The 17,134-nt window shown below is 36.0% G+C and overlaps 1 protein-coding gene across 1 annotated transcript in view; it reads right to left on the bottom strand.

The window, feature by feature from the left end:
* Window positions 1-411: 411 nt before the first annotated feature.
* cpa (F-actin-capping protein subunit alpha) overlaps window positions 412-17,134 on the bottom strand; it is a 70,059-nt gene continuing 53,336 nt past the window's right edge. The window contains exons 5-9 of the mRNA XM_067270767.1: window positions 12,883-13,169; window positions 10,079-10,163; window positions 1,840-1,911; window positions 1,708-1,770; window positions 412-1,634 (exon numbers count right to left, since the gene is read on the bottom strand). Coding sequence (XP_067126868.1) covers window positions 1,494-1,634; window positions 1,708-1,770; window positions 1,840-1,911; window positions 10,079-10,163; window positions 12,883-13,169 — 648 coding nt within the window. The 3' untranslated portion in view covers window positions 412-1,493. The remainder of the gene's footprint in view (window positions 1,635-1,707; window positions 1,771-1,839; window positions 1,912-10,078; window positions 10,164-12,882; window positions 13,170-17,134) is intronic.

The following is a 17,134-nucleotide window of genomic DNA, read 5'->3' as shown; positions in this document are numbered from 1 at the left end:
TAATTCCTCCTTTCGGTTTCGTCGCCCGATATTATCAGGAAGAAGTGTCGTTACGCTCTTTGGACGTTTAAATGTTAAATTTTCTGTAGCCAATTACAAATGTTCGCTGCCCGAATTTTACTTCCGTTATCTTTCGAGGTTACGTCATAAATACTTGTATATTTTGCATTACGTGGTCGATAAGTTCCAACAGGACGACGAATAAACGACGGCAGCGGTGGAAGGGCTGGGGGTTACGCAACGGAGAAAGTCTACGGCGCTTATAAAGGAGCGCAAACGTAACGAACGAAAAGAATATTTCTTTTCCCCGGGCAGCTAATCTGTGGATCCCGGGTATTTATATTTTTGGTCGTTTTATTGTCGTGTTTACGGTGGGTAAAGCCGCTGCAATTTAGTAGACAAATTAGACAGTTTTTGAATACCTGAGAACAGCTTTTATTAACAAACCCATTCGTCTCCCGAATTCCATTTCCATGTAGTAAACCATAACCATTGACCAAGTTTGTCAAAATAAAATAGAGGAACATTTCTTCAACATTTTAATACATCAGGATTGCCTGTAAATTACATATTTCCTGCAATTTTGCTACATTACATTCATCCCAGTAATCAACAATAAAAGATAAATCACAGATGGCTTTCTTTTGACTTTTAGCATCGTCTGGGCTATAATTGGTCGTCGCCGAACGCGAGGGACGATGGATGCGCTTTTCTATCCTTCTACTCTTATGTACACGTTCGGTGCCGAAGAATTAGCGGTCGAAATGATAAATTGCTGCCGCGCGGTCAACAGAGATAGATGAATAAATCTTTAGGATAACATTTGCTCTAGGATCTGTCGCGATTTGAACTATCTTTGATTATTGTCGTTACAAAGTGGACCTAATCGCCTTTGTAACCGACGAACGAAAGAGTGAAATTTACCAAACTAACAACGTATCTATATATTTGAATATCTGTTTTCGTGGACGAGGCTCTCGAGCAGTGGCGCGTCGACGGGGCATTCAAGTGTTTGCCACACCATCGACCGACATTAAAAGAAACGATAACCGGTTGGTGGTTTCTAAGGCACTCGTGGAAGCTTTTCTCTGGCTTCGAAAATGCACCGTCGCAACAACGTTTCGAGGTTGGGCTTTCTTCCCGGGCACCGATTGACGCCATAACCAGCATCACCGCAGCCCGAGGAGAAAGCCATCCTCGACGGGCTCTAATCGATTAACTCGCACCTACAAAGTCGGCCCGTATTTCTTACTCGACTCCAAACAAGTAGCAACATTGAAAGAAATTATGTTGATTGTTCTGCAATGTCCTCGTCCTTATTTATAATTTTCCCGTGTAACTTGAAACAATTTCGATATTTTATACAACGGAGCATTAATCCGCTCCGACCTTACGCTTCTATTTTGAAACTGGTCGACGTTTACCCTATACCTTATATATTGCCAATTTGTGGGAGCGTATTCGTCAAAATATATTTGTTCGTTCCCGAAACTTCAATGATGTTTCAATTCGCTGCCGATGCGATAACTCAATATTTTGTTCCAGTCGATTTTGGTTCGTGTGACCGGTAGTTGACGTCTTAAAGCTTTGAAGGTGGTGTCGGACATGGTTTGGTAATTGTCCGAAATGGCCATCTGAAAAAGTAACTCGTCGTAAGACTTTAAAAAGCCACCAGTGACCTTCGTCTAATTATTTCCGAAAAATTACCTGATAGTCGTTCTCCACAACTTCTACCACGTGAACAAATTCTTTAGCGGTCTGTTGTTCGGTCTGAAAACAATTTTTCTAATCAAACGCCACAGGTTAAATCTATTAATTTGAACTCTCGATTTTACTTACGGTAATCGACAAAGATTCCTTAATGTCTTTGGAACTCACTAACTGCACGTTGCCATCTTCGTAATAATGTACCTGTGAAGAAACTCTTTTACAATTACGAAAATATACCACGCGAAGCAATTTACATTTGAGATATTTTTACAGTTTTTACTACGGTATTAAAAAATAAAGGTTTAAAGTACCGAATAAATTTCCACTAGCTTCGATTGTTACGATACTCGCGCCGTGGCCATCAAACACTATCGGTTCTGGAGCCCGAGCCTCTCGTTAAACGCGCAAAAATATTTTAACGCCCAAAGGTAATATGGCACGAAACAACGCGAATGTAAACAATCTAACAAGTAAGTCTACAACAAGCGCAATTTCCGTCGATATCGAATACCGAAGATAGACGTTTCTGTGACACCATCCGGTCTTATTTCCACCCGAAAAAGGAGGAGGAAACCGGGACCAGAACATGGAATTCGGGGATAAAATCCCCCAATTTCGAGAACAAAGCGAGTTTGGCTTTCCCGGCCCTCATCCGTGCTTGTGTCGCGCTATTAGAGAGGTTGCGGTCAACGTTTTCAACGCGAAAACGTGTACGTCGGACGTTGAGCGCCGCAATCCTGTAAGCCTAGAAGTTTGACATTGGCTTTTGGAACGTCTAGCATGATAACACTGACGTTCCAAACGCCATTGTAAAACTTCTAAGCTTACAGAATGGCGGCGCTCAACGTCCGACGTACACGTTTTCGCGTTGAAAACGTTGACCGCAACCTCCCTATTGTCGTCGCCCCTGGCCGCCGCACATCGAGAACTCAGTGGAAAACGACGTGGACCTTTACATCGTAGTACGAGTGCAACATCCTTTCTACGAAATTTACAAATAAACGGGTTTTGTTTAAGTCGCTTCGCCTCGGTACGTCCGCTGTTATCCATATACCGTCCCATACCCCTGGTTCGTCTTGACTGCAGTCAAACCAACACTCCCTCCCTCTGGGTCGGCAAACCTCGCGTAATCGTGCGGTAGTCCAAACCTATCCTTGTCACATATATAAGGTATTTTTTTTTTTAACTCTTTCCGCCCTGTGGGCACTAAGAGGGCCTCTTTTAGTAGGCCCATTATGGTTCGGCCAGGCCCACAATGGGGCGACCGGGTGGTGAGGGACGGGGCCCGACATATCCGAACGGACCACCCCCCGAAAAATTTCTGGGAATTTTCGACCCGTTTGGATTCGATCCCGGGTCCCCCAGAGCGGTAGGCTGCCACCTTGACCGCTCGGCCATCCGGCCGTCGAATATATAAGGTATAGGGTAAATGTCACAAGTTTTATATATTAATAATACATAAATTATATTAGTGTATAAACCTCCGTATTCTATTCTTGTCGCATCCTCTTATTAGAAGGTTGCAGCTGACGAACCATTTCTTTCAGTTTTTCCCCGTCCTCGGATCGATTCCCATCCGGCCCGTCCTGCTATCCCTCCGTCGCAGTCTTCGTTAATTGGCCCGGTGACGCGTTATAGATTCACGGCGTCCAGCATACGGTATTGACGCCCGATATTTTTATTCTGGGTATTTTGGGGAAATCCTCGGCATCCTCGTCCGTTTTTTAACGCCCCCTGGGCGACGTGCCAGTGAACCTGCAGCTTCACCACACCAACAACATAGGGTCCCCAGATTTAAATTTCGATATTCTTAGTAACGAGTTTATAAAAGATCGATTTAGGGGCCCCGGGCATTTGCCCTTTTTCCCGTAAGATAACGCGTCACCGAATCGGCCCGAAGATCCCGACCAAATGTCCAACAAATGCAGATTTTCTTCGCTAATGCTAACCATTAATTTTTTCCCTACGTTAAATCTTTTACACACTGTGTTTGTGATCCTGTCTAGCTAATCTCGTTCATCATTCTTAGACGGCACATTCCTACCGAGTTTATTTTTTTTCTTTCGTGGCAGACAGAGGCTCGCATCCATAGGTCGTCACGCACCATCGTCTTAAAATTTTTTATTTCGAGACTTCTGTTTGTTAATATGTGAGAAGTACGAAAGAAAACAGATTTTGTTTTCCATATTCGACTTTTAATTTTAAGACTTATTAGCGATGTTGAGGCCAAAGTTTTAAATGCGAAAACGTGTACGTCGGACGTTCAGCGCCGCTTTCCTGTGCCTAGAAGTTTGACAATGGCGTTTAGAATGTCGAGCATGATTCCACTGACTTTCCAAACGCCATTGCCAAACTTCTAGGCTTACAGGAAAGTGGCACTGAACGTCCGACGTACACGTTTTCGCGTTGAAAACTTCGGCCTCAACCTCGCTATTATCTTCTGTAATCCAGCTTCCGAGATATTCGAAATTCTTCATTCTTCAAACTCTGTGAACCCTAAAATGATTTGTAAATCGACTTTAGCATTTGTCTCTCTTCAAATCCTCATTAATTTTGTTTTCTTATTATTTTTTTTCTAGTGCAATCTTATTCATTCTATTAATAAATTCTGCACTCTTTGGTGTCATTCAATAAAGCTATCAGCAGCGTATCTTATGTTATTGATTAGACAATCATTAATTTTTTACTGTTTTCCACATCCTCGAGTACCTCTATCACCGTCGTCGTCTGCTGTGTAGGTATTAAAGTTAGTTCACACTAAGCGAATAGCGAAAGCGAATGAGAAAAGCGAAAAGCGATTTTTATTCGCTTAGCGAAATTAATCCATATAACGAAAAGCCATTGCGAATTTTAAGGAACCAATCATTTGCAAGCGAGTGAAAACGTCATCTCGAAAAAACAAAATGGCCGCTTCCGATATTCCGTCGTTAACCACGTTTGTTTATTTTTTGAAAAAGATAGATACGTCAAAACGAAAACGATGCTGGGTGAGAAAAATATTAAAAATCCGTAATTACAACATTTGCTCTATTTGATGAGAAGTTTTCAAGATGGCTACAGAAACTAACAAGAACTATTTGGCATCTAACGGAAATAAGATTGGTAGCGAAAAAAATTCGCCACCAATCGTATTCCTGCTAGTTATCACATTCCATTGTCCCTGCTATCTTTGGTATTGGTATTAAAATAGAATTTGCCCAGTCAATAAGGATAGCGTCTTTAGAATTTTACTGAAGACAGTTGTTAAAATGGTTTTCTCTTTTTGTACCCATTGATTTTAGTAGTTCTTGTATTCTATCAATTCCTGGTGCTTTGATATCTCTCGGTCTCTTAGGTGACGCTTCAATTTCTGCCTCTAGAAATTCTAGGACGTCTCTGTCTATTTCCTCTTTGAATTCATATTGAATTGTCTTCTTTTCCATATAGTTACGTTACGTAGCTACTCTATCTTCTCATTTGTTGTTTTTTTAAGTTCCATCTTTTCCTTTTCGTCTTTCATTGCACCAATTTTTGTCCGTCCGTACTAATCAGAAATTACATTAATGTTTTCGTATACTTTCCTTAAAGATCTTTTGAAGTGGGAAGATGTCAGAACAACGGTCTTAGAATGGCATCCAAACCAGGTTGAGGTTAATAGGCTTAGGAATCCCTACAATGACAATGCTATTAATTACTTCCGTAAAATCCTGAAAAGAGAAAAGCAATCGACATTGGACAGGTTCTTTAACGCCCCACAAACAGTAAAAACATGACTGATAAAAATGCACAGTCTTGGAACGGATTATGTTCGTTAACCGATCACCCACTGTATTTCCTCAGTGATCCAAAGGTTTTTCTTTGTTTTTCCTCTTCACCCAGAACATAGCACCTTCTGACTTGAATTTTCATATTTTTCCAAATATCTTCAAGCATTTTTGTCTGTTAAAATTCTAATATCTATTGTTTAACTATTTTCAACTTCCTTCCGTGGAATCTATTTTTGGCGGTTCTGTGTTTAGCCTTTTTGGATAGCTATTCTTAAAAATTCAGCTGAAAAAATCATTACCTTTGATGCTATTAACTTATGATTATCAAGGATTCCCAAACTTTTGGACAATATTTTTGCTCGCGACCCCCTACTACTTTTTCTTTTCTATTTATATCCCATATCTTTCCGCAATTATGATACCATTGGCAATCTTGTATCTCTGCGAAAAAAGTTTCTCATCAACAACTACCATCAAAATAAAAGAAAAAAAATCACCTTAAACTTGAAAATGATTTGTGTGTTTTTTGGATACAGCGTGTTTTTCTGAAAAACAAGCACATGTTTCACACTAATTTTTTGTTATATTTTGTAAAACCTCTTGCAAGCTCCCAGAGGATCACAACAACCCACATTTTGGTAATCTGTGAATGATCACTATTATAATCTTCTCCTTGATGTACTGTACTATTGCTGCAATATGCTTATTCAGTATTATGCCTACTCTTTGATGATACCACCCGAGTAGATGAATCCATATCCATTTTCTGTTCCCATATCTGCTTTCCCTGTCCATCTTACCTCTGGGACTCCCAGGATTGAAATAGTCAAATTTTTCATTTCATTGATTACATTGATCAATTTCCCTGTTTGATAGAGGAATTTCATAATCCACATGTCAGATATTTTTCTTCCCTTAAGAACTATTTTGCTAGGGGACTTATGCATCCACTCAGGACTTCCAGATGGCTTTGTTCCAAAAGCTTCATGTAAAAACCTTGGTTTCCAAATGTTCCAGCCTTGCTCCACAAGACCTCCCCCCTGGTATTCCACTGCACAAGGACAAATCTGGAAGTCCTATCTGTGCCTGTGCCCATCTTTTCTCTGCTTTGATTTTGGTTGATCAAATCTTTGAAAAGTTAGTTGAACATTGTGGTTTTGTTGCCTTCCATATTCCATTCATTCCAGTTTTCCTATCTTATAGCTATATTATTAATATTAAAATGTTTCACTTTTTATAAAATACAGTATAAATTACTGTATTTACTCGCATGTAGGACGAGGTGTGACTAAGGATCAAAATAAAGAAAATTAGATTTATTGATACAATTCTAATTTTAATTCATTTAATCACAAAAAAATTTCAAATGTACGTATTAAGACAAACAACCAGGACTATCACCTTTTGTCTACTATGATTCACCCTCAAAAGCTTTGTTAGAACTCTCCTCTTTTTCACTCTCACTCCACAAAGTATCATCCTCTGATCTGTTGAGTGAATTTGAAATGCATCATTTCTCGTATGATTTTGCTATCATCTGATGAGGAATGCTCTTCCACGCAATTACGTGGAATACAGATTGCTATGTGGATACCCCCATAGCAATCTGTGGATATTTAGCCCATTTGATGCAAACGTTTGCGATCACTTCACAATTTTTGGAGATAAGCCAGTCATTGTGCAGTTTCCTCATACAATCTTCAAACGGCTTTTTGATGCACACATCCAAGGGCTGTAATTGTGAGGGATCATTATGAGTGTGCTCGTTTTCCTCTAGAAGATTTTTAACGTCATCTGTGAGGTGACCCTTGAATGCATCCATCACTAAAATTCATAGTTGTTTTAGCAATGCTCCTGGTCGACAAAGCAATACTGTTTTTAACCAGTCAATTGTAATCTCGTTGTTCATCCAGCCTTTCTCATGACATCAAATATCATCATCTCGTGGAAAAGTTTCATCTTTAGAAATTGTTTTCCACTTCAGTATAATGTATGGTGGCAACTTATGACCATCTGCTGTGCATGCCAACATGACTGATTCTTTGCTTTTCATCCCTCTCTGACCTAATCAATACTTGCATTTTTCCTTTTTGATAGACAGTTGTATTGGTTGGCATATCAAAGTAAATTGGTGTCTCATCTGCATTTCCAATTTGACTTATTAGGAATTTAGTCTGTTTTCTTAAATTGATGACATGCCTCTGAAACTGGACCAGCTTTGTAACTGGTGGGTAATTTCTGAACAATGGAGGTCCAACATCTTATTGAGAATCCTGCTCGTTTCATGAAGCAGGATGCCCAACCACGACTTGCTTTGAATTCTTGCCATGGAATTCCGCATTCTTTCGTGAGATCTCTGGCTTTTGCTTAGAGAATTTCCACAGTCATGGGCATACATCTATTGGCATGTGTTTCACAAAATTTTGTGGTTCTTCTTCTAACTTTGGATATTCACCAGTTTTTGGTCCACAAAATGATTTTCTTGTACTTTCACATCTAAACAATGAATCTCTCTGATTATGCCACTTCCACACACACACACTTGTGATACACTGAACTCACAGCCTGCAGCACAGTTATTAGCCTTTTCTGAATGCAAAATTACTTCTCTCTTAAAACAAGCTGTGTACTGTGTACTTCCATACTTTTTCCATCATCAAAAACCAACAATATCTTTCCATTTACACTAGCTAACAGTAAAATACACATTTGACCTTGTACGTCAAAGTTCCACAAACGTATGCCTTACTTTCCTTTATCAATTATTTATTTTAAACATATTGTATTTAAAATATCTAGTTTATATTAATAATTTTAATTAATTAATTTAATGACATGTTATAATATCTGGTTGTTCAGAAAGTAATTTCGTTTTTTTATTACTAGAGGAATTACATGTATTTTTACCAGCCAATTTTATTTTAAACCACATTTTCATTATATACTTTGACAGCTGACATTTTAAGGCTTATTTTGTAAAAAATTTTGTTCGATTCTGTACAATTGTTATTTTTTTTTTGGTGTCCCATCAAATTTGGAAAATCAAAAGCATCATTTTCGGCATATTTTGCTTTTTTATAACTAAAAAACCAAAATGCTATTCAAACAAGAATAAAATTGTGGTACATGTTTGGAGAAGATGTGTTGAGAGAAAGACAGTGCCAAAACTGCTTTGCAAAATTGCGTTCTGGCAATTTTAATATCGAAGATACACCACATTCTGGATGGCCATTTGAAGCCAGTGAAAACAAAATAAAGGTACTGATTGAAGCAATCTGCCGTATAACAACACGTGAAATCACTAAGAGATTAAATCTGTTAAATTGAACTGTTTATTATTACTTAAAACGAACTGGTTTCATTTCAAAGCTTGATATATGGGTTCCACATGTTATTAAAGAGAGATGCTCTCTTTGGTGAGATTTTAAAGAAATTTTTTTTTGAGCTTTTACCAGACAATTTGACAATTGATTCAAAAGTGTACTGCCATCGAGTAAACAAATTGAGTAACATCATCAAACAGAAAAGGCCAGAATTGATCAACAAACAAAGTGTAGTGTTTTACTCGTGATAATGCCAAATTTCACACAAGTTTGGTAACTCGTCAGAAACTGTTATAGCTTAGATGGGATGTGTTATCACACCAACCATATTCACCAGATTGGGCACACTCAGATTATTACTTGTTCTGGTCTATACAGATTTTTTTTTACCTGTAAGATATTTACTTGAAATGACAATGTCAAAAATCACTTGGATCAGTTTTTTGTAAACAACGATCAAAATTTTTATGAATGTGAAATCATGCTACTACCAGAAACAATGACAACAGGTATTTGACCAAAATGGTCAATATATAATTCAATAAAATATTTATTTATTATAAGAATATCGCGTTTATTTTTCTATGGAAAAAAACGAAATTACTTTCCGAACAACCCAATAAATACACTGTAGGATAAAACAATTTATGTTGATGTAATAATAAATGTAAGAAAAGTGGCAACACTCCTGATATTCAGAAAAATGAATAATATTAAATTAAAATTGTGAAAATGTACGATAGTTTTCATGTACTAACACTTGCATTTGACAATAAGTACTGGTGACTACTTTATTATCTGATTATACAAAAATTATTGCATAAAATGAAACAATCCTTTGCTTGTGCATATAGGATGACCTAGGTTTTTGAAACCATGAAAAATGAATAAAAACCTTGTCTTGTATGCGAGTAAATACAGTATATAATATGTAAACCTCCTTATTAATGTTTTATATTAACTCCATATTAACATCTATCTCTGCAAATATATATTTATGTTGAAGTTTTAAAGAAATTTTTAAAGAACTTAATATATTGAACATAAACGTACTCAGCAAAAATATATATACTCCAATAACCACCACCTTATAAGTTGATGAGGGAATTTTTAATTAAGAAAACTAACGTTTTCGATCTATTCCATAGATCATCCATAGAACTTAATATAAGAATTTTCTAAATTAAATAAATGAATACTTAGTTTTTGCAATTACTATATTTAAGTTAATAAACGAAAATGTTAAGAATTTTAACATTAAAAAAAATCAGATCACTTGAGATTTAAATTTAAACAAACCTGCACTTTAACCACTCCCTGAAGTTCAGCAACATCAGCACCCAAGGGAAAAGTTACCATCCAAACAGAACGCCACCTTCCATTCCTAATTAAAAATTCCAACAATTAGTATCAGTTTATAAAAAATGCATTCTATTAATATTTTATTCATTTGTTTATAAAATAAATTGAAATGACAATAATTTTCTTTTAAAATCACTCTCTAATCAGAAATACTAGCAGAATCATTTTAACTACCATATTCATAATCAAGGATCAAAAGCTAGAGTTAACTAATTACCATTCAACTTTACTTTTAGTACGAAGTCCTTACTGATTAACTTCTAGCTTTAACTTTTGATCCTTGATTGTGAATGTGGTCATCATTTACAGAAGCACATGTTTTTAGCTACATTTATTGACTTTTTAAAATATTTTGGAAAATACAGCACAACCTGTGTTTAACACACACAAAGCTGGACATACTGCTTAGGACAGTTGTCCATTTCAATATAGGTATCTTAAAAAATTGCTATATATTTTACAAATCCAATAGTTTTTAAATACTGTATACATGATTTTGTTTTTGTAAAAGATTATTTAATACGAACAGAATTCAAAAATAACCAAAGAACTGCTAAAATTATAAGAACTACTTTTTGTGTTATAATTAACAAAATTTAGCAACAGAAGCATTATTAATTAAGTACCAATTTGTACTAAATTTAATAATTTGAAATTAATGATTAATTAATGTAGAGAAATTTAAAAGAAAAATCTGATCTGAAGGGAGACTCCAAATTAACTGATAGTTACAAAATGACATGACTGATTATGCTGTTTAGCTTCCCAGTTTTCCAACATGATTCATTTTACTAGTTTTGTTTATTATTCTTCCTTTTAATTCTCTGAGTTTCTTAATGACTTTCATCCATTGTGCATGGAAAATTTATCAATCTACTTCAAAATGTGAATAACTAGATTCTGTTTAAATCATACAATTCTGTACCTTAATCTTCAGCAGAGAACTTTATGTAAGATAAATTAGTCTAAAAGAGTGAATGCATAACAGTTTTTCTAGAACATGCATGATTTACAGAATGCATTTGATGAAACAAATTTTGATTTTAAGTGTTATTTTATTTATTTATTATGTTATTTTTTTATTCCTGATATGAGCATTAAAAATCTAAATTTGTTCCGTCAAATGCATTCTGTATATCATGTATGTTCTAGAAACTGTCAGGAGTTTGTAGTTTTAGAATGTAATTTTCTGTAGAGATAGTTTAAAACGATTGAAAATGTTTGAATAAAGAAATTTTTACTGCATTGGATAGTTGCAGTGTTGGTAAATGCTCTCTAGTGCGCTCTAAAAGTAACAAGTTTATGTCAGATACTAACATTTAAATCTACACTAACAGAATATTGCATTAACAGCAGAGACTGAATCACTACCCTGTGTGTGAAGATCGCTGTTTGATAATCCCCATAGAAACAAAGGGTGGCAAAAATTGTAACACTGCAAAACATGACATCATCAGAGCACTTCAATGATTTCATTTTATATTTTAATTTATTTGTTCAATAACTTAATTAATAACCCCCCATTTATATTTTTTAAAAAAAATGTAATATCGTTTTAAAATTAATGGAATTTTAAATATTGTCCCAAATTCAAATTCATTTTAAAAACCAAATGAAGGCTTTTTAATAAAGCTGAAAATGTTAGTTTGATTAAAGAGTAATTTGTTGAAAAAGTACATAAGGTATTTTGTGTGTCTAGTTACTGACTAGTTCTAGCTTATGCCAATATTGAACTATTCTGTTTGTTTGCAATTTAGTGATGATATAGTAAATGTAAATTGAGTTTCTTTTGTCAACTTCATCTGTTGGCTTGACTTTCCAGTCTTGTTGGCCAGTTGCTGGATTGATGTGTAATTTATTGTGAGTAAATGAGATAATGATTTGTATATTGTGAGATAATGATTTGTATATTGTGAGACAATAGTTTTTGGTCACTGTTGCATTGGCCACTGAAGGCCAAGGGACACTGAAGATTTTTGAACAAAGGCTTTTGTCTTACTTCTGAATGTGGACCTAATTAACCTGAACGTCTGAGCTAGTATCTTATTGTAAACATGTAATTAACAAACCATTTTTTTCTTCACAAAAAGAACATGCTTATATACCTAAAACCAGATTTTAATAAATCAGCTGCTCAAAAAGGAAAACAGATGCTTTTTAGCAGTCTTCTGTTCAGTCTGTCGTTTTTGTTCATGGTCATGACTGACATGAATGGCCCTATTGGAAGGTTTTGGACTTGTTCCATAGTTCTTTAGAATTACTGAGCTCTCTCACATCAATATAATGATGATTAGCAAGTTTATTATTATTATTATTAAATGAATAAAATAAATGAAACAATATAATATAAAATGTTTGTTATTCAATAGACATTTAATTTGTATCTTTCATATATGAAGTTCAGGAGGTTCCATCTCATTCTGTTTTCATTTCATTTATTTAATAATTACAACTACAACAAAATGAAATAGGAAAAATTTTGATGTTTGAAATGGTACCTTCTAAACAGTATAGTATAATGCCTTCCAAAAATACTTAGGGGGCAAAAAGTATATAGGCGAATGGGTTATATGAAAGTTTTATTTTCATTCTCATTATTTTCTGTGGGGTATCAAATAAAAGTATGATAATTATTTTGAAGTATTACCTGCAGTTTAATATCAAACAGGTGTTACATAATAGTTTTGTAAAAGCAAATAAGATTATCAAAATTATTTAGCATTATAACAATTTTATCATACCAATAATTTTTAGGCTGAAACTGATGATCTTCGATACAAGCAATCAATGTTATGTTATTTCCATCAGAATTTCCAAACACAGAACAGACACCCTGGCGATAATGATCTTGCATATAACGAATCCATGCATCTTGAAGAGCCAAACGCCAAGGTTCTGAAATTTGATCTGGTTCCCAAGGTTGAAAATCGGTAGCTTCTTTTCGCAAGTGATCATATTTAAAAGATTGTTGTGAACGTGGATCGTAAAACCTTCCACCCGATAAGGCATTAAATTCAGTAATAAGAGCCTAAAAAACGAAGTTGTTATTAGTGAAAAGTGACGTAAACATGAAATAATAATTAAAACAAAAAATTACTACTACTACTACTTCTACTACTACTACTACGTTGGGTTAAGTGACATATACTCAGTTAACACCAGTGGCTGTGTACTATGCCAGACCAAAGTCAAGGCATAGTAACCAAAACAAAAATTAAAGTGTATCAGTGAGTGAGTGAGTGAGTGAGTGTGTGTGTGTGTGTGTGTGTATATATTCAGGAATTTCGTCACAATATGATATGTATTTAATGTAGTGGCCTTCTATAGTGTGATGTATATGTTTCTATTCAATTGTAATGGACACAGGCTTTTGTGTAGTGTGTGTGGTATGACACCTGTAGAGGAGAGAACCACAGGTACAATAAGCACCCTATCCATCCTCCAAGATGCCTTATTTCCTGGGCGAGTTCTGTGTACTTGCTGATTTTTTCAGTGCATGCGTTTTGTATATTGTGAGTGTTTGGAATGGATATGTCTATAATGTATGTGATTTTATTGTGTTTGTCAATGAGTGTGATGTCTGGTCTGTTGTGGTAAATTGTTTTATCTGTGATTATGGCTCTGTCGTAGTACATTTTGTGCGTGTTGTTTTCCAATACTGTCTGTGGAATGTATTTGTAGTATGGTTCGTGGATGTCTACTAATTTGTGTTTCTTTGCAAGCTCTTGGTGTATTATATTTGCTACTTGATTATGTCTGTGTAAATAATCTGTCTGTGCCAAGAGCTTGCAACCAGAGGTGATGTGTTGTATAGTTTCTGGCATCCTGTGACATTTTCTGCATGTGTCATTTGTGAGTGTTGCATCTTTGAGTATGTGTTTTCTGTAGTTTTTAGTATTTATGACCTGATCCTGTATGGCAATCATGAATCCTTCCGTCTCCCCAAAGAGGCATCCCCGAGCTAACCAGCTGTTTGACGCAGTTTTGTCAACAAAATCCTGGGCCAGATCATAAGGATGCCTGCCATGGAGTGCCTTTCGAGCCCACGATTGCTTAATCTTTCTGTGGCGGATTTAGGATGATGCTGTTTATGCTTAGTAAGTGTTGTTCTTGTTTTCCAATGAAATTGTTCGAGATCTGTGTGAGTCCAAAGTATAACTCCAAAAGAATATGGGAGTTCTGGGATGACGTACGTGTTTATTGCTTTAATTGTGTGTTTTGCATTTCACTCTGTTCTGAGAATAGCATTTAACCTATTCTGATATTCTTTAATTAATCTTTGCTTTATTTGTGCATGTTCTGTTAGTTTGGCCTGTTGGAATCCTAAATACTTGTAGAACTTGCTCTCTTACATGGATTCAATAATGTCTCCATTTCCAACTGCAAAATTTTCTTTCTTCAGGATTCCTTTTTCTATGTGAAGTGTTTTGCATTTGTCTAGGCCAAATTCCATTTGTATGTCCTTGGTGTATGAATGTGTGGTTTGTAGGAGTTGATTAAGTTGTTTTTGTGTGGATGCATAAAGTTTTATGTCGTCCATGTACACGGACGACATAAAACAGTGTAAACTGAGATGGGACAGTGTAAACTGTTTTGTTTTTTCATGTCTGATATTGTAGCCATATTGTGTGTTGTTTAACATGTTGGATAATGGGTTCAAGGCTAGGCAGAACCAGAGAGGACTCAAGGAATCTCCTTGAAAAATTCCTCACCTAATAAAAATTTGGTTTGTTTGTATGGAAGTGTTACTGAACCCTGAGATGTAGTGTTGTTCTCCAGTGCTGCAAGTGTTTTGGAAGACTGCAATGAGTGATGGATGTATTTTGTACATGTGTAGAATATGTAGTAGCCAACTGTGTGAGAACACTGTCGAATGCTTTTCTGTAGTCTATATATGCCACGTGTATGTTTCTGTGTTGTCTGTGTGCTTGCCGTAGAATGACTGAATCTATGAGTAACTGTTCTTTGCATCCCCTGTGGTTTCTACGACAACCTTTTTGCTGTTCTGTTAGAATGTCGTGTTCTTCAACGTGTTTGTATATTTTGTTTGCGATACAGGATGTCAATAATTTGTAGAGTGTTGGAAGACATGTAATTGGTCTGTATTGTGTGGGGTCAGTGGTATTGTTGTTTTTAGGTTTCATGTAGGTGACGTCCTGAGTAAGAAAATTTGGCATGTCTTGTGGATTGATGATGATGTATGTTAGGTGTTTAGCTAGTTCCTGGTGCAGTGATGTAAACTTTTGGTACCAGAAATTGTGAATGTTGTCTACCCCAAGTGTCTTCCAGTTGTGTGTTCTGTTAACAGTGTATTGGACATCTATGTATGTTTATTTCAGCACAGGGCATAGTTGGTATGTTGTGCAAGTTTCTGTTCTCCTCCTCAATCCAGCCTGCATCAGCATTGTGTGCAACAGCACTGGACCAAAGAGAAGACCAATATGTTGTGAGTTCTGTTGGTGTGCCACTGTGCTGGGTATCAGTGTTTGTTTTGTTATTAATTTGTCTGTAATAGAGTTTTTCATTGTTTGTAAATTATTTATTTTGTTGTTTTCGTAGTGTATGTGTTTTGTATCGTTTGAGTCTGTGTGCTTTTGCTGAGAGTTTTTGTTTTAGTGTATCAAAGTATTCTGTAATGTATGTGTTGTGATTAGGGAATTCGATCCCGGCCCTTATTTCCCATCTCAGGCTTCAGGACATCCTTTTAGAATGCATACATGAATCCTCTAAGCACCATAAAAAATCTTACAGCTAGCCAACTTGGCTTGCTATTCTTCCTTCTTCCAAATGAAAGGAGCAAATTACTTACAACATAGAAGGTATCCATGGACAGTGCCTTCTCAGGCTTATTGTGTGAACTAGTCATACAATACCTCAGAGAAGATACTGTACTTTTGAAAAAAAAAACACACAAAACTTTATGCAAGATACAAGAATGACACTCTTTATTTGGAAAAGTAACTGGACATGCAAGCATTCTTACACACAATCAACAACAACCCTTACAGTCTCATCCCAAACATGGAACAAGAACACCAGACAATGTTGTATTTCCTAGACATCAAAACAACACACATAGAGTCAGAGCTTATCCACCACAGTATACAGGAAACTAACATACATCCCAGTGCTCATATTGGTCCACTCACACGATCCTTATGTTTTAAACTAGCAGGTTTAGATCTCTGATAAAAAGAGCACATATGCACTTGTCCAAGAAAAAGAAAGAAGAAGAAAAAAATGTAAGGAACTGAGTCCGAACGTTATTTTTATTTTATTATTATTTCCGTTTTATTATCTTTTGTTTGGGGCTTATGTTTATGTAGGACGAAGGTTCCCCACCACTCTCTTGTTAGTAATGAAAACATGAAGATAAAACAACTCACGGAGAAATAAGCGCCGTAGGAAAAATCTTGCGCATATGCGCTGCCCAGCGGAAGTAACGGTCCGCAGAAAAAAAATGGAGGGGGGAGTCCCCACAATCACTAGTAAAGAAATACTTGATAAACCGTCTTAAACATCCCAGAAAATTATGATAAATACTTTGTAAACGGTTTATAAGCTTTGTCGGAAACTTAAAGCTGCCAGAAAAGAAAATTAATGTTAGCAACTAAGTATGTAAATAAGGAGAGTAGCTCAGCTCAAGTGTGACGTCACCTCACAGTATAAAACCCGTACGTTAACCGAAGAAGGAGAGGTGAATTCCAAATCGAGGCGACTTTGAGAGCGAGGTGAATTCGAAAGCGAAGTATTTTCTGATAGAAGTCCAGATTGATAATTGGACGATCCAAGGTGTTAAAGAGGAGTTCGATTGACGATTTGACGATATCGAAAGGATTGAGGAAATAGTTTCTTCGTATAGTGAGGTGACGGATAGACGTTTAATTAGTAAGAGATTTTGTTCATAGTTCCTAAGTATTTGATTTGTCGAATTTTCAAAGAGGAATTACTATTAAGTTAAGCTAAGTAGCTAAGTTTATTGTCGGGTTGACT

Source organism: Centruroides vittatus, unplaced genomic scaffold (assembly GCF_030686945.1).
Source record: "Centruroides vittatus isolate TY-2023 unplaced genomic scaffold, ASM3068694v2 contig_377, whole genome shotgun sequence".
Classification (NCBI taxonomy): Eukaryota; Metazoa; Arthropoda; class Arachnida; order Scorpiones; family Buthidae; genus Centruroides; species Centruroides vittatus.
Note: the sequence above shows the minus strand (reverse complement) of the source record. Positions and strands in the feature narration are given on the sequence as shown.